The following is a 27877-nucleotide window of genomic DNA, read 5'->3' on the forward strand; positions in this document are numbered from 1 at the left end:
GTTTGATTCCTGGGTTTGGAAGATTCCCTAGAGAAGGAAATGGCAACCCACTCCAGGATTCTTGCCGGGAGCATCCCACGGACAGAGGAGCCATAGGGTTCCAAGAGTCTGAGAAGACTCAGCAACTGAACAACAATGTCTCATCAGCAGCCCTGGTCACTGGACTGACAATAGCAGCTCCCCTAAATTTTCCAGGTCAGGATATGATGCTTGGTACACGGTTTTCCCTTAGTGCTCCTTTTAATGATTTTATTAGTATGGTCACAAGTTTGATGTCTACAGTACATTGATAATGTAGCTAGATACAAACATCTTAAATAAGCAAATTACATAAGTGTGTCAAGTTTTAAAATGTCTACTCCGAGTGATCATGCATTTCCCATGCATTTGCATCTGCACCCCCAAATTGCACAATACAATCTGTGCTTATCTTCACTGGGTCTTGAAGTGTGCCTCCTCTAAGTCAGGGCAGGAGTGTTGTGCCTTTTGCAGACCCAGACTTTGAAGAGCATCACTTTTGAACTCAGGCATTCCATGGAGCACGGTGGCTACACTGGGTTTTGCTTTGGTTCAGGTGAAAACCCAGTTACTACTATTGCTTATGTGAGCCACCCGATCCCTCAAGGGCTTGGGCTTGTTGATATCCCTGCGTGAGGCCCACAGACAGTTTCTGTAACTGTGTTTCCTCCCTGCGGGGGAAGTCTAGAATTCAGGTGTGCAGTCTTCCAACATGCTGTCAGTGATATAGCTGGAACCAAGATGAGATTCGTAGTAACTTTTTTCATCAAAAGTATTAACAGTCCAAGCAACAACCTGAATGCCTTTAGCTGACCACTTCTTCACATAGTCCCTGGAGAAAGAGGAAAAATCAACCATTAGAATAATGCCAACTGTCTCAGAAATCTCTAATGGTCTCTAAGTATGATGTTCACGGAGGACTAACAGCACCCAGGAGCCTCTTAACCGGCCTCTGCACTGCAGCCAGACTGTTCCAAGCCCAGCATGAGCGCCTCCCCAACACTGCCGCAGCTTTAAACACTTCAGCCACCTCCTAAAAACAATTCCTTGAGGCCACGTGCCCCTACTAGAGGCTGTAAGCAGTGGCCTAGCTCCACCTGTTTCTTTGGCCTCATCTTACGCCACATTCCCTCTTTCTTTTCTGTGTGTGAACTGATTTTTCATGCAATTCCTTGCAAACAACAGGCTCTTTCCTGTCACAACACTTTGGCATGTGTTTTCCTCCGACTTGGATCTCGACCCCTACCCTCCTCAATTCCCTTCAGATCTTAGCTTAGTTGTTTAGCTGTTACTTCCGTAGGGATGTTTTCCCTGACTCCTTTACTAGGAGAAATTGAACAGTATACATGTACTCGTTTCTCCTATATAGCATTTATCTTAGCTGTAATTTAATATTTATTGGGTCGCTTTTTGATTAGCATCTCTCTTTTCCTCTTGACTATAAACTCCATGAGGGCAGGCCATGGCTTCCTTTTTTTCACCACAGCCATCATCAGCTTCTTAATACAGGACCTTGTAATACCATAGGCATACACCAAATATCTACTGAACTGAATGCATGCATGCCTGAAATAATATAAAACTTAAAAACTATAACCACCTGAAATACACAGCCGTAAAATTGCCAAAACAGATTCAGAGAATGCTGACAGTTTAGGGAATGGCAAGTTTCTCAGAAGCAATGAAGTGGAGCCTGTAGGAAAGCTAGGAGATGAGGCAGGCGCCCACAAGACGTCTTCCCTGGATCTTGTGTTGGTTTTTAAAGGCAGCCAATCACAAGGAAATACAATTTCTCTGTTTCTGTTGTCAGAGTTTGACACTACTTCTTTAAAATGCACTAAAAAACAAGAATAATTGATCAGTATCTTTTGGAGACAGTGAAATAGGCCTGAACTCTTTCCACCTAAGCAGCTATTAGCATTCCAAATTAATAAAGGCATGGCTTGCTCTGTGGGTGGGAACCAATGCAGGTGTCCACTGTTAATCCTCCAAGAAGAACATTCAGGAAATTTGTCAGGAGAAGATAAAATCTTCCAACTTACGGGGATATAAAGTCCTTTTGTGCGAGGAAAGCTGAAACTCCACACAGGTACCACAAGATATTATGCATACTCCAATCGAGCAAAATGTCCAAGGCCACAAACATGGACTGTTTCCAGAAAGATTCAAAGCGTGGTTTCCCATCTCCTGTGTGGCTAAGGCTCCAGGGTCTATGAATTAAAGCCGTTACTACATTCTGATCTGTTTGTCTCATCTGAAAAGAAATTTGGGGAAAGAAAGCCATCATCACATCTTAACTCTAATACCTCTCATTTGCTCTTTAGATTTAGCCAATGTACTCATTCTGAACGAGGAGGTCACGGGTGGTATGCTGCCCCCATGTCTACTAAATACTCTATCATACATCCTTTGAGAAAATAATGTGTGAGATGTAAAGACGTAAATATACAATATAGACAAGAACACTTCCTCCACAATCCTAAAAGAACTGCAATCCTATCTTTAAAATGAGAACATTACAATTTCAGGGTCAAATTTTAACAATGTCACAAAGAGTAACTTTTAATTGGATATGGATTTAAATTATGGCTAGAGATAATCAGAATGCAATTAGGATGAAACCATGACCATGTCAAGATGGGCTGGTTAGTTTTTGATCCTTTTTAGAGAAAATGGCTAAAAAAAGATGTGGGGTTGGGGAAACTGGCTGAGAGAAGAGAAAAGAGAGCAGTGGGGATAGGGATGAAGACAAAGCAATGGGATGCAGTAGAATTCTTTAGTCTGTGCTCTATGCTGCTCTGGAAAACGTATCACACATTTTAAAGGTCTGCGGTTAAGGAAGTTTGGGAAACGCCGATTCAAATGTCTGAAAGCCCCATTACACTATTCATCTCAATGACACTATATCTCAGTAGGCGCCACCCTTACTGTAAAATTTTAAATATATGCTATGTTGGCCATTGTTGAGGAACCAACTCTTTGTTTTGGAAACTGGTGAACAAAGGGCAAAATTAAGCATTTATTTGCTACTGAGGAGCTAAATCATAGATGAGAGTGCCTTTCTACAGAAGAATTCTACCTAGCTAATGTGCTTAGTTGCTCAGCCGTGTCTGACTCTTTACGACCCTGTGGACTGTATGTAGCCTGCCAGGCTCCTCTGTCCATGGGGATTCTCCAGGCAAGAATACTGAAGTGGGCTGCCATGCCCTCCTCCAGGGGATCTTCACAATCCAGGGATTGAACCCAGGTCTTCCACATTGCAGGCGCCACTAGGGAAGCCCATGAATACTGGAGTGGGTAGTCTATCCATTCTCCAGGGTATCTTCCTGACACAGGAATCGAACGGGGGTCTCCTGCATTGCAGGCAGATTCTTTACCAGCTGAGCTAACAGGGAAGCCCCTAATCTAGCTATACATGAAGAATATATGACAGACTTAAAATACTGATATTTTACAACTGCTAGTAAATTGCCAGAACTGGCCACTGGCATCAACAGCAGCTGCTGACAACACAAGTCAGTAAGACATTATGTACCTCCTGATGGAAAAAGACCCTCACTTAGGAAATTACCTTGCCAAGAATAATTAAACCTAATCTGATTTATAGCCATCACTACCAACTTAAAGGAAATATACAGAGGAGACAATGTGTTCAATTGTATCATGGCATAATTAGCAAAATTCAGACTTTGGTAAATAAACTCTACAAAACAGTCTGGTTTCTGCAATAAATATATCATGGGGGTGGGGGGGATAAAATTTACAGGTTTTAAGATTTAAATTCTAACATGAAGTTCTTATTTGGGTCCTGATTCAAATTAATAATTTGTAAAAAAACAAAACAAAATAAAAAACTATGATATTTGTGAGACAAATGAAAATTTATACATTGGATATCTGATGATCTTAAGTACTTCCTGTTAATGGTTTTAGATGGGATAATGATATTGTGATTATGTTTTTTAAAGATATTTAATACAATTTTTATGGATGAAATGTCTGGAATCTGCTTCCAAATAACACTGGGGATAAATGGGATTATGGATGAAACAAGGATTATTATTAAAGGAGGGCTCGCTCTACCATCTACATATTTCAAATTAAGGCATCTTTTAAATTGTCTAAGTAATTGACTTATTTTTTAAAAAGGTCTATTCTGCTGTTACTTAGTAAGATGCAGAGATATATAATTCTTTCTGTTCTGAGAATGCTTATCAAAGTAATCTGAATGAGTTATAAACATAAAGTGAAAGTGAAGTCACTCAGTCATGTCTGACTCTTTGCGACCTCATGGACTGTAGCCCACCAAGCTCCTTCATCCATGGGATTCTCCAGGCAAGAGTACTGGAGTGGGCTGCCATTCCCTTCTCCAGGGGATCTTCCCGACCCAAGGATCGAACCCAGGTCTCCCACATTGCAGGTAGACACTTTAACCTCTGAGCCACCAGGGAAGCCCTTATAAACATAAACACACACACACACACACAGAAGTCGCTCAGTCTCGACCGACTCTTTGCGACCCCATGGATTGTAGCCCACCAGGCTCCTCGGTCCATGGGATTTTCCAGGCATGAATACTGGAGTGGGTTGCCATTTCCTTCTCCATATAAACATAAAAGGAGGAGCTAAAAAGCAATCAAGGTACCTTAAAATGGGGTCCAAGTACCCTCCCCTTCCCAAATTTTTGTTACTTTAAAAGAGAGGTTTCTTTAATTGATTCAGTTCACTTTAATAGGCATCTATCTTATACTTATTTAGTCCACTGCTATTATCACCACCAACTAACAAAATATTACATACAACAAAAACCCAGAATTTTACCTTATAGATAACTTCTGGCAAGAAAGAGCAGACGATACTATTATTGTATAGTTTAGGAAATTCCATATATACTTTTTTTAGAGCATCAGTAGCCTGTAAAACAGAGAGATTCATGTATTTAAAATCTATTACAATGTAGTCCCAGCCAGTAGCTACTGTATTATTAAGTACAACTCTATTAACTACATCAGAAGTTTACTAATATATGGGGATGTTCAAAGGAGTATTGGTAGGTTGCATTATCCACTAGGATGCATTTTAAACTCATACCAGCAGATAAGTAAGCAGCTGGGGTACTGCTGCTTTACTATTTTGTTGAGAGGCTCACCTCCTTCTGTCATACTTTGGAAAACTATGGCAGACTACAGGCCAGTGGAGGCTGCAAGCAAAATTTTAAAAGTCTTTTCCTTATATCCCAGTTTAGCCACTAGGAAAGGTCCTTTTATTCCTACAACTCTATTACTCTCTGCCTTTCCTGGCTGAAGCAGGAGTCAACCAATCTGGGAACTAGAAAGGATAGATTTTCTCAGTCCACAGAGAGAGGAAACGTCTGAGAGGAAATGTCACCCATCACCAGCATGGAGGGAGAAGCAATGGGACAGGGAGAAACTGGGGAGAGCTGGAAGTCTCCCAACTCTTCCCAGGATGAGCAGAAGTTTCTTTTTGTAGCAGTCCAGCTACTAAATGACAAGAAATGACACAAGTAAAATACTGGCATTGTGTAACCTTTATTGAATTAAGAGATCTGGCCATGGAACAACAGTAGCAGCTAACAACAGAGGTGTCCAGATGTTAAGTGGACTGTAATGTTGTTACATCGTAATTGTTGAAATACCCCTAAGTTTTGGGAAATCACATTTAACCTATAACCAAATATAAGCAATGAAATGCAATAAAAAAATAAGAAAGAAATTATTCATGTCATGCTTCCCCTCACTAATACCACAAAGTGCTAGAGAGTTGAGGTCATTTTCAACCAACACGCACTGTGTGTGATGTTTCATCTAGATTCTTTATCTAATTCTCATAATGACCTTACATGGTCATTTCTTATGTTGTTCCCTCTTTGCCCACCAGGAAACTGAACCCGATCAAGGTTAACATTACACTGTAGGAAGCGACAGTTTAGTCATATCTCCATCGCCCGTGATCTCGCTCCTGCACTGCATCTCCAACTGGCTGCTGACACCTGTTGCTTTATATTCCCGTCTTGGTGAATCAGATCACTATGTTCTATCCAAAGCTGCCCAAACCATCTATGAACACCCAGCCAGAAAGCTCAAATGGCAATACCTGGATTAAAAGACAAAATTTCTTCTCCTCCCTCATCTTAGTCTAAGAAAATAAGCAAGAAGGTCAGTACACTGTGGGTGAAACGTAGGGCCTATCAAGGTTTCCAAACGTGGGCCATATCATCAATAAAACCTAAGGTGCCCATTAAAAATAATACATGTTCCTTGAGCCCACAACCTGAGCCATTTTTAGGATTTAATCTCTGAGTGGGATGGCCTAGGAATTTGTATTTTCAATATGTATTCCTGGTGATTCGGATGCAGACTGACTGAAAAACCTAGATATAGAGAACCATCAGTTTACCAAAATAATAAATTAGCCAGAGCACCCTTCTCCTCTTTCTTCAAAAATGGGAGTTTATTGTACTTAAGTTAGAAGTTCATATTTCAGGTTTTAACAATTATTTTCAATTTTAAACAAAAATTGTTTTCAACATTTTTTATTTTTAATAAAAGTTGGTATCATTAGAACTCTCCAGGATTTTACAGGCAAGGATAATGGAGTAGGTTGCCATTTCCTTCTCCAGGGGATCTTCCTGACCCAGTGATCAAACCTGTGTCTCCTGCTTTCGCAGGTGGATTCTTTACCACTGAGCCACCTGGGAAGCCCCTAGTTGGTCGTAACTGATCATAATCATCACTGGGGGAAAATACCCCAGAATAAATGCAGAAAAATGTATTTGTCCTTGAAAAGTTAAGAGAACAAACATAATATGAACCATATTTTCCCACTGATTTCCACTGCAATAATGTGTTTTTATGTATAAAAGTATATGTTCTAAAAGTTATGCAAATCTCATTTGAAATGTAATATCATATTTAAAAAAATTATAGTAAATAAGTACAACTATTCAAGTCACAGAATAAAAAACTATATGTAAGGGGGACTTCCCTGGTGGTCCAGAGGTTAAGACCGCCTGTCAATGCAGGGGACATAGTCCACCATCTTCCCTGGCCCAAGAAGATCCCACAGGCTACTGAGCAACTAAGCCTGTGCACCTAGAACCTGTGCTCTGCAGCGAGGGAAGCCACTGCAATGAGAAGTCCGAGTACCGAAATGAAGAGTAGCCCCTGCTCGCTGCAACTAGAGAAAGCCTGTACGCAGTAACGAAGACCGAGTACAGCCAATTAAAAAAAAAAAACAAAACTATACATAAGGGACAGAAATCATACAAAAGGGGCAAATCTTTGTAGAAGATAAATATCCTCTTAGCTATCAGAAGCTTTAAATACAGAAGCTTTCTTTAAATTCAGTCCACAGCTCTCTATCTAAGACTCTTATTAGCCAGATCCAACTGGTCTCGTGTTCAACTTCTGAAATTCTTTTTATGAGGTTACTGCTAAGTTGCTTCAGTCGTGTCTGACTCTGTGCGACCCCGTAGACAGCAGCCCACCAGGCTCCCCCGTCCCTGGGATTCTCCAGGCAAGAACACTGGAGTGGGTTGCCATTTCCTTCTCCAATACATGAAAGTGAAAAGTGCAAGTGAAGTCGCTCAGTCGTGTCCAACTCTTAGCGACCCCATGGACTGCAGCCTACCAGGCTCCTCCATCCATGGTATTTTCCAGGCAAGAGTACTGGAGTGGGGTGCCATTGCCTTCTTGCCTCTATACTATTTATTTAATATCTTTGGTGAATGTTTTATCCAAGTAAGAGAAACCTGACTCTTCCAATTCATGCTAGTTGTTGAGTATGAGGAATTAAACAGTTGCATCAAAGTTTAAAAAGTTAAAAGATTCCATACTTTACTGCTTCCTTGAAGATGTGGATTTTTGCTTTGTAAACTTGCATTACGCAAATAGAATTTGTAAAAATAATTTAAGAAGAAAATATAAATAAGAAAATATACAATTAATTTTCAAACAGACTAGCAAATAAAGAGGTATTTTCAAAAGAGAAGCCTATGGAATAAACTGTACCTTATATGCATGGCCCTTGACATCAAAGAAGATTGTGAGGTTATGGTTTAGGCACTCTGCAACGGCTTCTCTTAGGGTAGGGATCTTTTCATTAGGGAAATCATTCCTACAAGAGAGGGTAAAGGAATAGTACAATGTAGGAAAAAAGAAAAGATAAAAATTAAATGAAACAGACATCTGACAAATGTCTCCCAACCAAAGGAAGAGTGTTTTCACCAACTTCCTTTCTCTAACCACCCCCAAGTCCAAGGACAATTTACGATATCTTAAACCAAATTAAAGATATGCTAGGCCAAAGATCAGCAACAATAAAAACCATTCACTTTTCAGGCATTCACTGGATTTGTAATTAGTAACTTTAAAGGTCAGAGTATATGCCATCTTTGGAGAACTCAGACTTAATTTTAAGATTGTGACTTCCCCAATAGAGTCTTATGCAGGAGAAATTCCTAGCAATACATATACATCTGTTAACTGTATTGTTGTACATTTAAGTGCAACTTTAAAAAATAATTTTCTAATACATAATTCTTAAAAGAAAAGGAAATTAAGTGCCTGACACACAAGAAACCAGCTTTTCTCACATAATGAAATTTCAGTCTACATGATTTAACGTATGCTAATTCAACACATTATTCCAGCGTTAAGATCTTGGTTTTAAAAAAGATAAAGATAACTTATCTAAGCATTTTTGCTTTAAGTGTTGACTTTGAACTTTACATCTTAATAGCTGCTGATGCTGCTGCTGCTGCTAAGTTGCTTCAGTCATGTCCGACTCTGTGCCACCCCAGAGACGGCAGCCCACCAGGCTCCCCCGTCCCTGGGATTTTCCAGGCAAGAACACTAGAGTGGGTTGCCATTTCCTTCTCCAATGCATGAAAGGGAGAAGTGAAAGTGAAGTTGCTCAGTCGTGTCCGACTCTTAGCGACCCCATGGACTGCAGCCCACCAGGCTCCTCTGTCCATGGGATTTTCCAGGCAAGAGTACTGGAGTGGGTTGCCACTGCCTTCTCCACACCTTAATAGCTACATCACTGTAATATGGAAACCAGCCCTTCCCTCCCCTTTGGCAGAGCCATCAAGTAACTGTACTAGTAGACAGCAATTTCAGCAGCCCTGACTCAGAACTTTCAAATGTTATCAATCTCCTTTCTAAAGTATGACTTCCTTTGGCTGACTTTTTCTTTCAGTTCCAAGGAAAACAAAGTCCAAGCCATCTTGTGGGGAGGACTATAACTTAATCACTGGGTCAAATAAATTGACCAGAGAACTGATATAGCATGAATTACAGTAAGAACACATTTTTCAGTATTACAAAGACAAGAGGAGAGGGATTTAAATAGTCACATTACAAAGTATATTATCCAGTATACCAATTCCAAGGTTTTTATATAGCTGTTAATGGTGGGATGGGCATGGGTTCTGTGGTCATATACATTTGAGAAACACTAAATTAAAGGTAAGAATTGACTGACAGGGATACACTGACAGATGTATCCCTAAGGGAAACATCTAAAGTATTTGATCTTATTTGATCATAGAACCCTTTTCTTCTGGAACATCTTACAGAACTAGCTCTGATATACATACATACACACACACATATATAAATTTATGACAGTACAAAGTAATTGCCATGTTAGAGTATTGTCTTGAGAACAATTCTGAATCAAATCTGGCCTCAGTGGGAAAAGATGAATAACATCTTATTTCTGTTGTTCCTGGCACGTGCTTGTTACTTGGGAAACCTGTATATAGTAGAAAACAAAACATAACAAAACAACGCTTCCTGGAGCAGAATCAGAAGGTGCCAGTGTCTTTATGTGATCTCCAACACAAGCTGAAAGATATGTTTAGGCGACAGTACACCACTTACCTTAATCTGTGATTTGCTGCAGGATTAAGCTTCCTAATTTGTTCAAATGTCAAATCACACAATCGACCGGTGCCGTCAGTCGTCCTATCTACCGTGCTATCGTGCATTAAGACAGGAATCCCGTCAGCAGTAAACTCAAGGTCCAGTTCCACGCCTGCTGCTCCATTCTTAGCTGCCTTAACAAAAACACCGATGATTTTACTGTCAAGTGGCCACAGGTGTCATTTTGCAATCTAAGCACTCAAGATGACCGTCAGGGCTGGCTGAGCAGACTGTTTCTTTTCCTGATTCTAGTCCCTTCCTATACCAAATAGCAACCCAACCTGTTTTTTTCATGGATGTTAACCTTACTTCAATACAAGTAAGGTTAGGTGGTGCTAGTGGTAAAGAACCCGGCTGTCAAGGCAGGAGACTTAAAGACCAGTCTGGGTCAGGAAGATCCCCTGTAGGAGGGTATGGCAACCCACTCCGGTATTCTACCCGAAGGCTCTCAAGGACAGAGGAGCCTGGCGGGCTACAGTCCATGGGTCACACAGAGTCGGACACGACTTAATGACTTAGTACGGCACAGCACACGTTGAAAATGACAATGTAAGTAATCCATAAAAACTTTGACTTCCCCACTTTTCTCATACTCAGACTGGCAAATGGGGAGAGTTTTGGAATTTGTTTTCTCTGCTTGCTTTAACTATATGGGCCATTAATGGCTTACAATTACAAATATTTAGTCAAATTTCACTGTTTACCCACACTCTCTGGTATAGACTCTCTGATGATTCCTCTGTTTGTTGATTAGTTGGCTACTGCTTTTTTCTTGGTCCATCCTCTAGAGCAGAAACACCTAGCCTGCTTCTAGGAGACACTACATTTGTTAATGTGAGCAGCACTGGCTGTTGGCCAACAAGTTGGTGAGCCCAATAAGGCACAGAAGGATTTATCTAAAAATAGAACATGAACATAAAGTTTGAGGGGCCACGCTCCTCTGAAACGCACTGTCCAACATTTGCTTCCTTGGCTTCTTTGAGACAATGAAGATATGAAATGTTCAGTATGATGAAGACCTTAAAGTTAAAATAAATTTTTGTAACTATGCAAAAACATGAAATAACTTTTTTTAATTAGGCAAAAAAGACTTAATGGATATTAACATTTTGCCATATTTGCTTCAACCTCTTCTGCCCTAAAACAATAATATGTATTATTTTTCGTCACTATTCTAACTGCTTTAAATGTAGTAACTCATTTGCTCATAACGACCCTCTAGGAGGTACTATTAACAGGTTATTTAACTTATACACAGAGTACATCATGCGCAGTGCTGGACTAGATGAAGCACAAACAGGAATCAAGACCGCCGGGGGAAGCATCAGTAACCTCAGATATGTGGATGACACCCTTATGGCGTTAACTGAAGAGGAACTAAAGAACCTCTTGATGAAAGTGAAAGAGGAGAGTGAAAAAGCTGGCTTAAAACTCAACATTCAAGAAACTAAGATCATGGCATCCGGTCCCATCACTTCATGGCAAAGATGGGGAAACAATGGAAACAGTGACAGACTTTACTTTCTTGGGCTTCAAAATCACTGCAGATGGTGACTGCAGCCATGAAATTAAAAGATGCTTGCTCCTTGGAAGAAAAGCTATGACAAACCTAGACAGCATATTAAAAAGCAGAGACATTACTATGCTGACAAAGGTCCGTATAGTCAAAGCTATGGTTTTTCCAGTAGTCATGTATGGATATGAGAGTTGGACCATAAAGAAAGCTAAGTGCTGAAGAAGTGATGCTTTTGAACTGTGGTGTTGGAGAAGACTCTTGAGAGTCCCTCGGACTGCAAGGAGATCCAACCAGTCAATCCTAAAGGAAATCAACCCTGAATATTCACTGGAAGGATTGATGCTGAAGCTGAAACTTCAATACCTTAGCCACCTGATGCAAAGAACTGACTAACTGGAAAAGACCCTGATGCTGGGAAAGACTGAACGCAGGAGTAGAAGGGGACGACAGAGGATGAGATGGATGGAGACCATCACTTGGTGGACATGAGTTTGTGCAAGCTCTGGGAATTGCTAATGGACAAGGAAGCCTGGCGTGCTGCAATCCGTGGGGTCGCAAAGAGTCAGACACGACTGAGCAACTGAACTGATTAATAGGCTCATTTTCAGATGAGGAAAACTGACAGATATTAAGAAACTTGCTCTGGGTTACACAAACAAGGATGTAGTAGAGGCTGCACTTTCTTTCTTTTGAAAAAATATTTATTTACTTATTTGACTCCACCAGGTCTTAGGTGTGGCACATGGAATCTTCATCTTCACTGTGGCAATGTTAACTCTTAGCTGTGAGGCATGTGGGATCTAGTTTCCTGACCAAGGATTAAACCTGAGCCCCTTGAATTGGGAGCATGGAATCTTAACCACTGGACTACCAGCAAAGTCCCGAGGCTACACTCTTAACCACATGACCTTACTATCACACTACAGATACAACTAGGCAACCCACTCAAGTACTCTCGCCTGGAAAATCCCATGGACAGAGGAGCCTGGTAGCTACAGTCCATGGGGTCACAAAGAGTCGGACACGACTGAGCGACTTCACTTTCACAGCTAAATTTCTACCCTCTTTTTCTCAAAAGGTAACTGCCAAGTGGATGTGCATTATTTCCATATCAATCCCTTATAGGTCTTTATATATTTACTACACACTTAAGTATAAATAAAAATATATGGCGCTGCAGTAGTGCATAGTAGACGTTCAATAAATATTAGCTATGGTTATGATGTTCTTTTTAATGACTATAGTTGTAATACAGTCAAATTTATTATGTCCTTTATAGGTGGAGATTTGTCTATTTTACTTAAATCCTTTCTTAACCTCACTTATAAAGATAAATAACTGTTATTTTTTTTTAGGCTTCAAAGGTTGATTTTCACATATATTACTAAGTTTTCCCACTCTAAAAATTCCAATCCCAACACTAACTGGCTATGTCATCTAATTACTTACATTACTCTGGCCTGTTTCATCATTTTCATGATGATGCTTTTCTAAGGATCTTAAGAGTTGTTCTGAGAATTTAGAAATAATGCATGTAAATAACCAAGCTTGGTGCCTGGCTCAGAGACAGCACTCAATAAAAGCTATTATGACTAGAAAAACACTTATGCCTCAGCGAAAAAGTCATTATTTAAGATGTAATGCTTCAGTTCAGTTCAGTTCAGTTGCTCAGTCGTGTCTGACTCTGCGACCCCAAGAATCACAGCACACCAGGCCTCCCTGTCCATCACCAACTCCCGGAGTTCACTCAAACTCACGCCAATTAAGTCAGTGATGCCATCCAGACATCTCATCCTCTGTCATCCCCTTTTCCTCCTGCCCCCAATCCCTCCCAGCATCAGAGTCTTTTCCAATGAGTCAGCTCTTCGCATCAGGTGGCCAAAGTACTGGAGTTTCGCTTTAGCATCATTCCTTCCAAAGAAATCCCAGGGCTGATTTCCTTTAGAATGGACTGGTTGGATCTCCTTGCAGTCCAAGGGACTCTCAAGAGTCTTCTCCAACACCACAGTTCAAAATTCTTCTGCGCTCAGCTTTCTTCACAGTCCAACTCTCACGTCCACACATGACCACTGGAAAAACCATAGCCTTGACTAGACGGACCTTTGTTAGCAAAGTAATGTCTCTGCTTTTCAATATGCTATCTAGGTTGGTCATAACTTTCCTTCCAAGGAGTAAGCGTCTTTTAATTTCATGGCTGCAGTCACCATCTGCAGTGATTTTGGAGCCCCAAAAAATAAAGTCTGACACTGTTTCCACTGTTTCCCCACCAAGTGTACGCTAATTAAAGGTACATCTTTTTATAAAAGTGTACCTTTTCTAAGTTAAAGATATTTATTATGCACTGGTAAATCAACACTGGTTACATATTTTATAACATAAAACAAGAACACATTTCCAGTATTCACAGTGCATCTCTCTCACTGTAACACAAATGTTAACCTCATTCTTTGAGGCTAGTAATTAGGTTCAATTATACTTTTATTCATTACGGGCATTTTTATTTGGCTACCACACAAAAAATAACAATGGTGACAGACTAGTACAGTGTAGTATAGTAACTGATAAATAACCATATAATACAAATTCTTGTATTTTAGCAATAACAATTAATAATAGAATAGTATAGCACAGTATAGTAACAGAAATCAGATCAATGATTGCCTTAGGGCAGAGGCAGGAGTAGAGGTTGACTCCAAAGAGAACACATATGGACATTCTAGGGTGATGGAAATGAACCGAAGTGGTGCCTGCCCAGCTATATGTTTATCAGAAGTCATAGAAGTGTATACTGAAATACACCTTTAATTGTATATAAATTATGCTTCGACAAAACTGACTTTAAAGTATCTGCTTTAATAAAGTCATTGTATCTATTTATTGACCATGCTGTGCAGCTTGTGGGATCTTAGTTCCCCAACGTCCTGTGTTGGAAGCCTGAAGTCTTAACCACTGGACTGCCAAGGAAGTTCCAGTCATCAATATTCATATGGCTTTTGAGATACTATTCACATACCATAAAATTAATCCATTTAAAGTATACAATTCAATTTTCAAAAGCATATTTGCAATTGTGCCACCATCACCACAATGAATTTCCAAACTTCCTCATCACCCCTGCTAAAAAATAAACCATACCCATTAGCAGTCAGTCCCTACTTCCCTCTCCAACCCTCCCAGTCCCTGGCAACTACTAATCTACTTCTCTCTCTGTGGCTTTGCCTACTCTAGACATTTTCTAAATATAGAATTCTAAAATATGCAATATTCTGTGACTAGGTTCTTATACTTAGCATACTGTTTTCAAGGTTCATTAATGTTATAAGTGTATGAGGACTTCATTCTTTTTCCCTGTGAAACAATATTCCATTGTGTGGATACAGCACATTTTATTCACCCTTTCATCAGCTGATGGACATTTCTGTTGTTTCCATTTTTTTGCTATTATGAATAATGCTGTGAACATTTTTTGTGTGTGTGAACATTCTTGTATGATGCACATTTTTACACGGTGCATGTTTTCAACTCTTTTGAATATATACCTAGGAGTGGGACCGCTGCTTCATATAGTAATTCTATACTTAACTTTCTGAGGAACTGCCAGACTAGTTTCCCATCATCAGTGTATGAAGGTTCCAACTTCTCCATAATCTTGTCAATACTTCTTGTCTTTTTGCTTATACCTGTCCTAGTGGGTATGACAGGGAAAGGTACACCCAACTAAATGCAGAGTTCCAGAGAATAGCAAGGAGACCCAAGAAGGCATTCTTCCATGAACGATGCAAAGAAAGACAGGAAAACAACAGAAGGGGAAACACCAGAGATTTCTTCAAGAAAACTGGAAAAATCCAAGGAGTATTTCATCCAAAGATGGGCACAATAAAGGACAGAAACAGTCAAGACCTAACAGAAGCAGATGAGACCAAGAAGAAATGGAAAGAATACACAGAAGAACTGTACAAAAAAGATCGTAATGACCCAGATAACCACGATGGTGTGGTCACTCACCCAGAGCCACACATCCTGGAGCATGAAGTCAAGCGGGCCTGAGGAAGCACTGCTGCCAATAAAGCTAGTGGAGGTGATGGGATTCCAGCAGAGCTATTTAAAATCCTAAAAGATGGGAGTGGCAGCTGTGAGGCACTGGAGCGACTTTAAGATGTCACAGCACCCCCAGTACCGGAGCTCCAAGTTCCGCCACATCTTTGGCAAACCAGCCAACAAGAACTGCTACGACTCTGTGCCCATCACCCACAGCGTCCCAGACAATCATTTCTGTGCTGTGAACCCCAATTTCATTGCAGTCGTGACTGAGTGTACTGGTGGGAGTGCCTTCCTCGTCATCCACTTGCACCGGACAGGAAAGTTGGACCCTGACTACCTGAAGGTCTGCGGGCACAGAGGGAATGTCTTAGATGTCAGATGGAACCCTTTCAATGATTTTGAGATCACCTCCTGTTCTGAAGATGCCACGACTAAAATCTGGGGCATCTCCAAATGGCTGCTGACCAAGAACCTCACAGCCTTCAGGAAGGAGCTGGTGGGCCACGCCTGCAGAGAGGGCCTGGTGGAGTGGCACCCCATGGCTGCCAACATCCTCTTCAGCTCTGGCTACGACTACAAGATGATGGTCTGGAACCTGGATTCAAAGAAGTCTATAATCATGAGCCCCATGAAGACAATTAACTGTCACCAAGATGTGATCCTCTCCATGTCCTTCAACACTAATGGCAGCCTGCTGGCCACTGCCTATAAAGACAGCAAGATTCGGGTTCAGGACCCCCGAGCAGGGGCCATCCTCCAGGAAGCCAACTATAAAGGGCACCGGGCCAACAAAGTGCTGTTTCTGGGGAACCTGAAGAAGCTGCTGTCCACAGGCACATCCCGAGGGAATAACCGGCAGATGGCCCGATGGAACCAGGACGACCTCTCTGTGCCTGTCACAGAAGAGGACCTCGACGGCTCCTCGGCCGTGCTGTTTCCCTTCTATGACGCGGACACCAACATGCTCTACGTGGTGGGTAAGGGAGAGAGAAACATCCGCTACTATGAGATCAGTGCCAACAAACCTCACCTGAACTACCCAATGGAATACCACTCCATAACCCACAGAAGGGGGTCGGGGTTGTGCCAAAGAGAGGTCTCGACGTGTCCTCCTGTGAGATCTTCCGTTTCTACAAGCTGATCACAACCAAAAGCCTCATCGAGCCGGGATCCATGATTGTATGCAGGCAGTCAGAATCCTACCAAGAGGACATCTACCCGCCTACGGCCAGTGCCCAGCCCTCTCTGACAGCCCAGGAGTGGCTCAGCGGGATGAATAGAACCCGTCCTGATGTCCCTTAGGCCTGGTGCAGAGCTGATGAGCCCACAGCCTCTGCCCTCAGAGAGACCCCTCTCTGTCCCCACGGCCCCCACCTCGCCTCTTCAACCAGACAGAAAGGCTGGTTGCAGAGGATGGCCGGAGGCCCTTCTCCCTGCTAGAGGAGAAGGTGCCAAGGTGGGCGGCAGAACACACACTGGAGAAGAAAACCTGGCTCACGGATGGCTTTGACATCTTCGAATGCCCCCCACCAGAGACAGAGAACGGGCTGCTGCAGATATTCTATTGGCTTTAAGATGAGATCCAAAGGCTCTGGAAGCTGCTGACACAGGACAAGGTCCAGGCCAAACAGCTGGAACTGGAGATCAGAAACTTGTGGGTGAGCTCACAGAGGCTCTGAGCAGAGTCCTCTGCCCTCCTCACCCTCAGGGACACCAATTGGTTCCATGGGGAGGTCCAGAACCAAACCACAGGTCCTCTGAGAACACCTACTGTTTCTATATTTTTTTACTAGAAATGAAACTCTTGGTCACTGAAAGATTCCAGTGGGACCTGCTGCTGATTTTCCATTTGCCTTCTTGAAACAATGGTGTCTGAACTGACTCTTTTTAGATGATACCTGGTAGCTCAGATGGTAAAGCGTCTGCTTACAATGTGGAAGACCCGGGTTCAATCCCTGGGTTTGGAAGATCTGCTGGAGAAGGAAATGGCAACCCACTCCAGTACTCTTGCCTGGAAAATCCCATGGACAGAGGAGTGTGGTAGGCTACAGTCCATGGGGTCACAAAGAATCGGACACGACTGAGCAACGTCACTCACTCACTCACTGCCTTCGGTTTACTTGTTTTGAACAGTCCACGATAACTTCTGTAGGGGAAAACAATACTGTAGAAAGTTAGAGCTGGAAGGACCTAGGAGGTGAAGCCGCCTCTGGTTTTCAAGTTGTGGTTCACAGCAAGGCGGGGTGGGGAAGGTTAAGCCAGGAGGGCTGTTTTGTAATATTGGCTTCTATGAATACATAATTCTGCTACTACAAATTAGAAGTTTGCAAAGCAAATAAATAAATAAATAATCCTAAAAGATGATGCTATTAAAGTGCTGCACTCAATATGTTAGCAAATTTGGAAAACCCAGTAGTGGCCACAGGACAGGAAAAGGTCAGTTTTCAATCCAATTCCAAAGAAAGGCAAAGCCAAAGAATGTTCAAATTACCCTACAATTGCACTCATTTCACATGCTAGCAAGATTATGCTTAAAATCCTTCAAGCTAGGCTTCAGCAGTATGTGGACAGAGAACTTCCAGATATACACTCCGGATTTAGAAAACGCAGAGCAACCAGAAGTCAAGTTGCTGACATCCGCTGAGTCACTGAAAAAGCAAAGGAGTTCCAAAAAAACATCTACTCTTGCTTCACTGACTACACTCAAGCCTTTGACTGTGTGGATCACAGCAAACTGGAAAATTCTTGAAGAGATGGGAATACCAGACCACCTTACCTGCCCCCTGAGAATTCTGTATGCAGGTCAGGAAGCAACAGTTAGAACTGGACATGGAACAACAAACTGGTTCCAAATAGGGAAAGGAGTACATCAAGGCTGTATATTGTACAGCCTTATTATTTAACTTATTTAAATAATATATAACTTATTTAACTTATTTATAAATAAGTTATTTATAAATAACTTATTTAACTTATTTATAAATAAGTTATTTATAAATAACTTATTTAACTTATTTATAAATAATAACTTATTTATAAATAAGTTTAAATAACATATAACTTATTTAACTTATATGCAGAGTATATAAGTTAAATCATGAGAAATGCTGGGCTGGAGGAAGCACAAGCTGGAATCAAGATTGCTGGGAGAAATATCAATAACCTTGGATATGCAGATGACACCACTCTAATGGCAGAAAGCAAAGAGGAACTAAAGAGCCTCTTGATGAAAGTGAAAGGGGAGAGTGAAAAGTCTGGCTTAAAACTCAGTATTAAAAAAACTAAGATCATGGCATCAGGTCCCATCACTTCATGACAAATAGAAGGGGAAAAGGTGGAAGCAGCGACAAATTTCCTCTTCTTGAGCTCTAAAATCACTGCGGATGGTGACTGTAGACAGGAAGTTAGAAGACGATTGCTTCTTGGCAAGAAAGCTATGACAGACCCAGACAGTGTGTTAATAAAAAGCAAAGGCATCACTTTGCCAACAAAGGTCCGTATAGTCAAGGCTATGGTCTTTCCAGGAGTCACGTATGGATGCGAGAGCTGGGTCATAAAGAAGGCAGAGCACCGAAGATGCTTTCGAACTGTGGTGCTGGAGAAGACACTTGAGAGTCCCTTGGACAGCAAGGAGATCAAACCAGTTGATCTTAAAGGAAATCAACCCTGAATACTCACTGGAAGGAGATACTGAAGCTGAAACTCCAGTATTTTGGTCATCTGACACGAACAGCTGACTCACTGAAAAAGACCCTGATGCTGGCAAAGACTGATGGCAGAAGGAAGAGAGGGCAACAGGGGGTGAGATGGTTGGATGGCATCACCGATTCAATGGCCATCAACTTGGGCAAACTCCAGATGGTGAGGGACAGAGAAGCCTGGTATGCTGCAGTCCATGGGGCCATAAAGAGTTGGACATGACTTGGCGACTGAACGACAACAAAGGGTGTATGAAGTAGTATTTCACTGTGGTTTTGATTTGCATTTTTCTGATGGCTGACTCTGTTGATTATCTTTTCTGATGGGCTACTTGTATACCACAATTCTTCCAACAAATGTCAATATTTATCGAGTGCCTACTACGTATCAGGCACTGTTCTAGGTAGTGAGATTGGTGAGCAATGAAAAAAAGGAACATGGATCTTACATTTTAGTGGGGAGAAAGAGATTATCAACATGTTACATGTCCTATGGTAGTGATAAAAGTTTGAAGAAGAAAATGGAGGGTAATGTGAGAGTTAAGGCAGGCAGGAGTCACTAGACAAGACAATCAGGGAAGGCCTGTTTAAGAATATGGTATCTGAGAAAAGCTGCCGTCTTGTAGATACAAACGAATGTTCACCAAGCATGTATTTTGTATTTCGTTGCACTGTACACTGCAACTAATAAGCCAAGGAATCGACATATATTAGGTGTGTGTACTGTTTCTAAAAACCACAAACTAAGAATGATAAATTATCAATATAGTTTAGTATTTGCTAATTTTACTACACTCTTTTGTTATGTATATGTAGGGAAGTCATAGGGATTATAAATTCAATTTGAGTAAAGTTTAAAACCATATATTTTATGATAAAGGGCCTTTAACTTAAGATGGCCAAAGCACTGATATTATATATTTGCTGTAAAGAGAATTATAAGAGTTTTATTTTTCTGATATTAAAAATTATTTAATAAAGACTTGTTTCCATTAACTTGGAAAAAAAAAAAAAAGAATATGGTATCTGAGAACAAGACAGAAAGCCCAGAGATAAACCCACACACCTATAGGCATCTTATCTTTGACAAAGGAGGTGAGAACATACAATGGGGCAAAGACAGTCTCTTCAATAAGTGGTACTGGGAAAACTAGACAGCTACATGCAAAAGAATGAAACTAGATAAATCAAAATGGATTAAAGACCTAAATGTATGATCAGAGACTATAAAACTCACAGGCAAAACATTCTATGACATAAATAACAGCAGGATCTTCTATGATCCACCTTCTATAGTAATGGAAATAAAAACAGAAATAAACAGGTGGGACCTAGTGAAACTTAAAAGCTTTTACACAGCAAAGCAAACTATAAACAAGGTGAAAAGACAATCCTCAGAATGAGAAAAAATAACAGCAAATGAAACAACTGACAAAGGATTAATTTCCAAAACAGACAAGCAGCTCATGCAACTCAATACCAGAAAAACAACCCAATCAAAAACGGGCAAAGGCCCTAAACAGACATTTCTCCAGAGAAGACGAACTGCTGGCAATTAAACACAAGAAAAGATGCTGAACATCACTCACTATTAGAGAAATGCAAATCAAAACTACAATGAGACATCACCTTCCATGGTCAGAATGGCCATCATCAAAAAAATCTACAAACAATAAATGCTGGAGAGGGTGTGGAGATAAGGGAACTCTCTTGCACTATTGGTGGGAAATGTAAACTGATTACAGCCAAAATGGAAGACAGCATGGAGATTCCTTAAAAAACTAGGAATAAAACTACTATATGACCCAATTATCCCACTACTGGGCCTATTCCCTGAGAAAACCATAACTGAAAAAAATACATGTACCCCAAACTTCACTGCAGTACTATTTACTAGGAGTACTAGGACACAGAAGCAACCTAGATGTCCACTGACAGATGAACGGATAAAGAAGCTGTGGTAGATATATACAATGGACTACTGCTAAGCCAGAAAAGAAATGATGTGAGTCAGTGCTAATGAGGTGGATGAACCTAGAGCCTGTTATACAAAATGAAGCTGTTACAGAAACTGTGGTGGCGGAAAGAGACAAGTGGCACTTGGAGATGAAGAACAGGGTTTATTCAGCACCAGTGCGGGCTCAGCAGTCACCTCTAAACTCCCCCCACCCCAGCCTGCTCCCCTGTTCCCCCCAACCCTGGGCTCCACCCCAGGCAGAAGCAATGGGCAAGCAAGATTACAGAAGTAGAGGTGGTGAGTGGTGAGCAAAACCTGTTTAAGCAAGATAACAGGCAGAAGGCAGAAAGCTGTTATTCTCGATGGGGGTTGGTATTCCAGTTGAGGGTTCCCACCTCAAACCAAGTCAGAAAGAGAAAAGCAAATACCATATATTAATATATATATATGTGGAAACTAGAAAAATGGTACAGATGAACCTATTTGCAGGGCAGCAATGGAGATGCAGACACAGAGAAGAGACTTATGGACACTCTGGGTAGTTGGGGAAAGGAAGAGGGTGGGATGAATGGAGAGAGTAGCATGGAAATATACACACTACCATATGTAAAATCGATAGCCAATGGGAATTTGCTGTATGACTCTGGAACTCCAACCAGGGCTCTGTGACAACCTAGAGGGGTGGGATGGGATGGGAGGTGGGAGGGATGTTCAAGAGGGAGGGGACATGTGTATACCTATGGTTGATTCATGTTGATGTATGGCAGAAACTCACACAATATTGTAAAGCAATTATCCTTCAATTAAAAATAGATAAATTAAGAAAAAAAAGAATATGACATCTGAGCTGAGACTTTAGTGATAAAAGTCAACAATACAAAGATCCAGGAAAAGTTTTCTAAGTAAAAGAAATGGCGAGTATGATACAAACGCCACAAGGTAGAAAGGAGCCACAAAGTACCGACTGCCTACAGGGATCTGTTCCTCTTCTTCTTCCCTGCTATTACCAATCCCTCCTCGGGTGTGTGTGCGCGCGTGTGCGAGACAGAAAGACTGACAGAGAGTGACTGACTTCTGGGAAGACTTATGCAAGAGGGAGTGCAGTCTTTTCTTGAGGTCAGATGGTGATCCATAAGAATATGAGGCCTGGGGTTGCAATGGTCACCTGGCAACTATCAATACAATGAGGGCTATCAATATAGTACAAATATGCTACAGGTGGCAGAGCAGACAGAGCTAGAAACTGAGTCCTCCACAATCACAAACTGCACAGCTGAATAAACCATCCTAGAAGTTCTCTCTCCCAGACGTACCTCTTATGGAATAAAGTCCGCTTATTGTTTGAAATATTTGAAGTTAGACTTTCTATTGCATGAAGCTAAAAGCATCATTAATAAACACCCAAGGTAGTTTAACCAGAAAGGTCCGAAATACAAAGTTGTTTTGATTTTACCTAAGTGCAATAGAAAGACAACTGGAGGGTTTTCAAAACTGGCAGGATTTAATTTGAATTATACTTTTAAAGCTTCACTCTGGTCCCTCTGTGGAGACTGAACTGCAGGTTTAATTTCATGCTTCAGTCACTGGTTGTAATTGTGAATCTTTCTGGAATGCATTCATTTCACCTCTCTCAAGTTTCTCCTTCTCTAGCTATTCTATAACCTACCAGAAATTCTACCACTGTCAAAATGTCTTCCCTGAATTTTTACATATTGGAATGTTTAATATAAATTATGAGCTGCAAACAAGCACAGGGAGGAAGAACAGGACAAAAAACAATCCTGAAGGGAATAAACTACATACTTCTTTTGAAGTCAAGAGGGATGTCTTCTGCAGTCTGTAGTAGCTGTCTTCAGCAGCTAAATTCTATCGCGGCTAAACAGTTCACTGACAATGACCTCAAGCTACGTGACATCTCATTTCCTCTTAAACCAGGAATCAGCTTGGAACAATGTTATTTAATTATAATTACATAAAGACATGTTCAACTTAAACACATAAGGTATGAATGGAATTTAGCTGTAATTCCCTTGCAACACAACAGGATATGACACCCTATCCATGTATGTGTATTTTGCATACACATATTTCCACATTTAATATGGTTTATATTTAGTTGACATGTTACTGGCCAAACCATGACATCCATTGGTAAATATTTATGAATACCTTCTGTGCTCAACTAACACTGAGTTATACTTTAAGGCATGGACATGAACTTGGGCAAACTCCGGGAGATGGTGAGGGACAGGGAAGCCTGGTGTGCTGTAGTCCATGGGGTTGTGAAGAGTCAGCTATGACTTGGCGACTGAACAACAACATGCTTTAAGGCAATTTACATAAAGGTAAGTTGAAATGAAAGCCTGTAACGATTTTTTTTTTCTATAGTAATTATTCCTTTTCATGACAATTTTATCTCCTGTGTAGTTATGTTACTTCATCCAACCTTTCAGTTTGTTTAGAATGAGAAATACATCCTTCACCATCTTTAGACTTATTTTTGAAATTTATTTCAATTGGAGAATAATTACTTTACAATATTGTGATGGTTTTTGCCATACATTACCATGAACTGGCCACAGGTACACAGGTGTCCCCTCCCTGCTGAACGCCTCTCCCACCTCACTCCCCACCTCATCCTTACAGGTTGTTAGAGCTCTGGCTTTGGGTTCCCTGCATCATACATCAACCTCCCACTGGCCTTCTATTTCACATATGGCAATGTATATGTTTCAATGCTATTTTCTCAAATCATCCACCTTCTCCTTCTCCCACTGTGCCCCAAAATCTGTTATTTATTTTTAATTATTTTTGCTTGTTTTTTTTAATTGTTTTAGTTTGTTCTTTATGTTTTTAGACTTATTATTAAGCAGAATGCTAAAAGAGCTGCTCTGTCTCCCTTCTGTCACAAAGAACTAAAGGGAAAGAAGCATAAGAGACCTAACTTGGTTTATAAACAGATGCCCTTCACCAAATTAAAACTGCCTTCTGACCCTCTTCCTTCTTCAGACTTAAAACTTTTTACCTTTACTCTGTCTTTAGATTCTTGGTCCAAAGAGCTAACATTTGTGGAATCTTATCTTGGGCTGAGCACTTTATGTCGACTACTTTACTGAATCACAACTGATTAGGCGGATATTAACATCATTCCCACTTGACAAATGAGGAAACTAAGGTCAGAGCTAGGATCAGAGTTAGGCAAGGTATGCTATGCTTGCTACATCCTACCCGTGACTCTGACTGGGACACAGAGCACTTAAGCAACTCGCTCACCACACAAAACTGTCTGTCCCCTAGCTGGACAAAGAAAGGTCAGTCCAAATTCAACATCCTGGAACATGGATATTCTAATCTACAACAAAGAGCACTGGGGCTTGGAATCAGAAGGTGATACCACGCAGGGCCCTGTGGAGCTCGTGGGCACAAAGACTTATCTGAGTCCCCCCACTTCTTGTAATCCAGGAAACAGCTTTCAGTCTGCCTCCGTGACCTTCCCTGAGTTCCAAAGGGCAGATTCAAGCAGTTGTTAATCAGGGAAGGGAGTGGATGTGAGACCAGAGGGAAACAGTCAAGAGAAGTCTTGGGGCAAGGTCCTGTTTCCCTATCAACAGATAAATACAGCAATATCTTTGAGCTATTTACAGGTACTGAAACCCCCTCCAGGTGGGAGCATTTATGATTAATGACAGTATGCTGCCCAGAAGCATGTAGACCCCAGACCAGTTGGACCTGAAGGTTGAAGATGTTGACTCCCACTTACCTCACCACCAACCCATCAGAAGAATGTCCACGAGCTGATCATGCCCTCTTTGAACAATTACTATAAAACTTCTATCTTCCCAAAGTGGGGACACATGGTTTTGAGGGCATTAGCCCACTATGGCTCCCTTTCTCTTTCTACTTCACCCAAAACTCTGAGATTTGACTTGGCACTGGTGTATAGAGAAGCTGAGCTAACAGAATAAAAGGCTGAATTCGAGAAAGAGTTGTGTGTGTTTGAGCCAGTTTTCCTGACTCAATGTTAAAATGTTTCAGAGAAATGAGAGGATCAGATATAATTTCACAGATGCAATAGTGCCTAGACAACTGCAAAGCTCTCTTACTAAGCAAGCTATCATTATGATGAAGTCTGGAGACTGCCAAGAGAAAAGGAGAGGCAGAAATCATCAGGCGTCCTGCTGCCAGGGTTGTCTGACCATGGGGATCCTGATAAGGAGACGACCTGGATACTTTGGAGGACAAATAAAGACAGCCCCTGTGAAAGTGATCCACTTAGAATAATATAAGCTAACCACTGACCAAGACTCTCCTTAACCAGGCCAGATTTCCTGCTTCATTCACACACCAGCCTCTGTTTAGCCCCTTGAAGTTAGGCCATATACTATTCTGTTTCCTAAGGATCCCAACATCATTCCCACCTCAGTACCTTTGCACTTGCTGTTTCCATTTCCTGGAGCACTTTTCCCCCAGATTCATGGGTGGCTCTTCATAATTACAGTTTCAGTTCAAAGGTCACTTTCCAACAGGATTTCTGTCTACAGTAGCCTGACTTCTCCATCTAGTCATTCCTTATTGCGCTAGCCTACTTCTTCATTGCACTCATTGCTCTCTTAAAAGTACCTCATTTATGTACTTACTTGTTTAAGGCCTGTCTCCCCTACTCCAACGCCAAGCTCTGTGAAAGCAGGGACCCCTTCTGTCTTGTTCATGACCATCCTCAGTACCTGGCATATAGCTCAGTACAAATAACACTGGTATTTGCAGTGTTCCATAAATACTTGGAAGTCCGGAGATTTTCCGGCATTCAGAAGGATTGATGGCCACTTGAACGTATTCTTTGTGGACGAATGGGGAATGGTAAGACCATCATGAAGAGGCTGGGGAACCTTCGGAAAGGCAGGCAAAAAGTCCAAGCTCCCAGGAGGGGCGCAGGGGAGGGAGGCGTGGGGGACTCACCTGCCGAATGGCCGCCAGCGTGTTCTCGGGAGCGTCGTGGCTGCCTCCGCGGTGGGCGATAGCGGAAACGCGGTCCCGGGGCTTGAGCACCTGCATAGCCCTGCGGGAGGGCACTGGCTCAAAGCTGAAGAGGCGCAACAGGAGGTAGAGGCTGCCAGTGAAGAGGCAGGCATTGAAGGGACTGCGCGTTAGCAGCAGCAGCACCAGCAGCAGGAAGGAGAAGGGGCCCATGAGGCCCCCCTGTTCCTCCCACAGCCACATGCCGGCGCCCGCACCGGCACAGATGGGAGGCCCGGACCCGCCGGGCTCCCAGGACAGGAGAACGAGAAACTAAGACGAGAGCCCAAAGCGCCGGCTGCAGCCAGCACCCTTTGAGTGGACCAGCGCCGCACAATGGCGGCGGCCGCTACTTCCGGAGAAGGACACCGAGGCCCAGCCAATCAGGGCCGAGGATATCCAGAGCTCTGGGCGGAGCCGCTGCCAAGGCAACGGAGGCGAGCTCAGTCTCCCGGCTGGCATTCCAAAGTGGCTTGGGGTTAATCTGCAGTCCGGACTTTTATCAAGGCTTTCAAACACTAGAAAGAAGGGGAGGGATATAAGAGCAGTCTTAAGGTCGTAAGATTAGAAAAGATCTTAATGACTCCATTTTGCCATCAAGGGACCTGCCCAGGGTTCCTTTGAAGGGGCACGACGCTTAGACTATTAGTTTAAGATATGCAAACACCGGGGCTTCCCTTGTGACTCAGCTGGTAAGGAATCCGCCTGCAATGCGGGAGACCTGGGTTCCATCCCTAAGTTGGGAAGAGCCCCTGGAGAAGGGAAAGGCTACCCACTCTGGCCTTGGAGAATTCCATGGACCGCATAGTCCATGGGGTCGCAAAGAGCCAGACACGACTGAGTGACTTTCACTTCACTTCGTGCAAACACCAGTCCAGATGCTCAGGGCAACAGCAAGTGAACAGGACCAGCAGGGTCCTTGCTCTCAATGGTGCTTACATTCTCGTGGGGGAAAATAATAGAGTGTACAGCTAACATTTATAGAGCACATAACCATGTTATATGTTCCATTCCTGCAAGTGCTTTATGTATTATTTATTCTCACAACAGCTTCAGTTGTGTATTTTCTCTGGAGACTGAATTCAGTCGACTTTAGAAGGATGTTTCAGATTCAAAGGGAATAAAAGAACATGGCAAAGTAAACTACTGCAAAGTTGCATTCATTTCATATGCCCGTAAGGTTATGCTCAAAATCCTTCAAGTTAGGCTTCAGCAGTACGTGAACTGAGAACTTCCAGATATACAAACTGGGCTTAGAAAAGGCAGAGGAACCAGAGAGCAAATTGTCAACATCTGTTGGATCATAGAGAAAGCAAGGCAATTCCAGAAAACCATGTACTTCTGCTTCATTGACTATGCTAAATCCTTTGTGTGGATCACAATAAGCTGTGGAAAATTCTTAAAAGAGGTGGGAATACCAGAAAATCTTACCTGTCCTTTGAGAAACTTGTATGCAGGCCAAAAAACAACAGTTAAAACTGGACATAGGACAACGGACTGGTTCCAAATTGGGAAAGGAGTACATCAAGGCTGTATACTGTCACCCTTATTTAACTTATATGTAAAGTATATCACGCAAAATGCCAGGCTGGATGAATCGCAAGCTGGAATCAAGATTACCAGGAGAAACATCAACAACCTTCAGATTAGATCAGATCAGTCGCTCAGTCGTGTCTGACTCTTTGCG

General features: G+C 41.8%; 1 protein-coding gene and 1 pseudogene across 3 annotated transcripts; one reads left to right on the top strand and one right to left on the bottom strand.

The window, feature by feature from the left end:
- Positions 1–235: 235 nt before the first annotated feature.
- Positions 236–26660, bottom strand: GDE1 (glycerophosphodiester phosphodiesterase 1). Of its 3 annotated transcripts, XM_061401275.1 has the most exons (7): positions 26134–26552; positions 25815–25901; positions 9924–10099; positions 8049–8154; positions 4840–4932; positions 2061–2272; positions 236–850 (listed from the first exon to the last, which is right to left on the bottom strand). In XM_061401275.1, exons 1-7 carry the CDS (start codon positions 26392–26394, stop codon positions 703–705), a joined length of 1083 nt encoding a protein of 360 aa, XP_061257259.1. In that variant the 5' UTR covers positions 26395–26552; the 3' UTR covers positions 236–702. The 3 variants fall into 3 exon arrangements, with proteins under 3 accessions (XP_061257259.1, XP_061257260.1, XP_061257261.1); XM_061401276.1 differs by lacking the exon at positions 25815–25901 and having other exon boundaries at positions 26134–26660; XM_061401277.1 differs by lacking the exon at positions 25815–25901 and having other exon boundaries at positions 9924–10095; positions 26134–26204.
- LOC133238330 (coronin-2A-like) lies at positions 15414–17297 on the top strand (annotated as a pseudogene).
- Positions 26661–27877: the final 1217 nt, after the last annotated feature.

Source organism: Bos javanicus, chromosome 25 (assembly GCF_032452875.1).
Source record: "Bos javanicus breed banteng chromosome 25, ARS-OSU_banteng_1.0, whole genome shotgun sequence".
Lineage (NCBI taxonomy): Eukaryota > Metazoa > Chordata > Mammalia > Artiodactyla > Bovidae > Bos > Bos javanicus.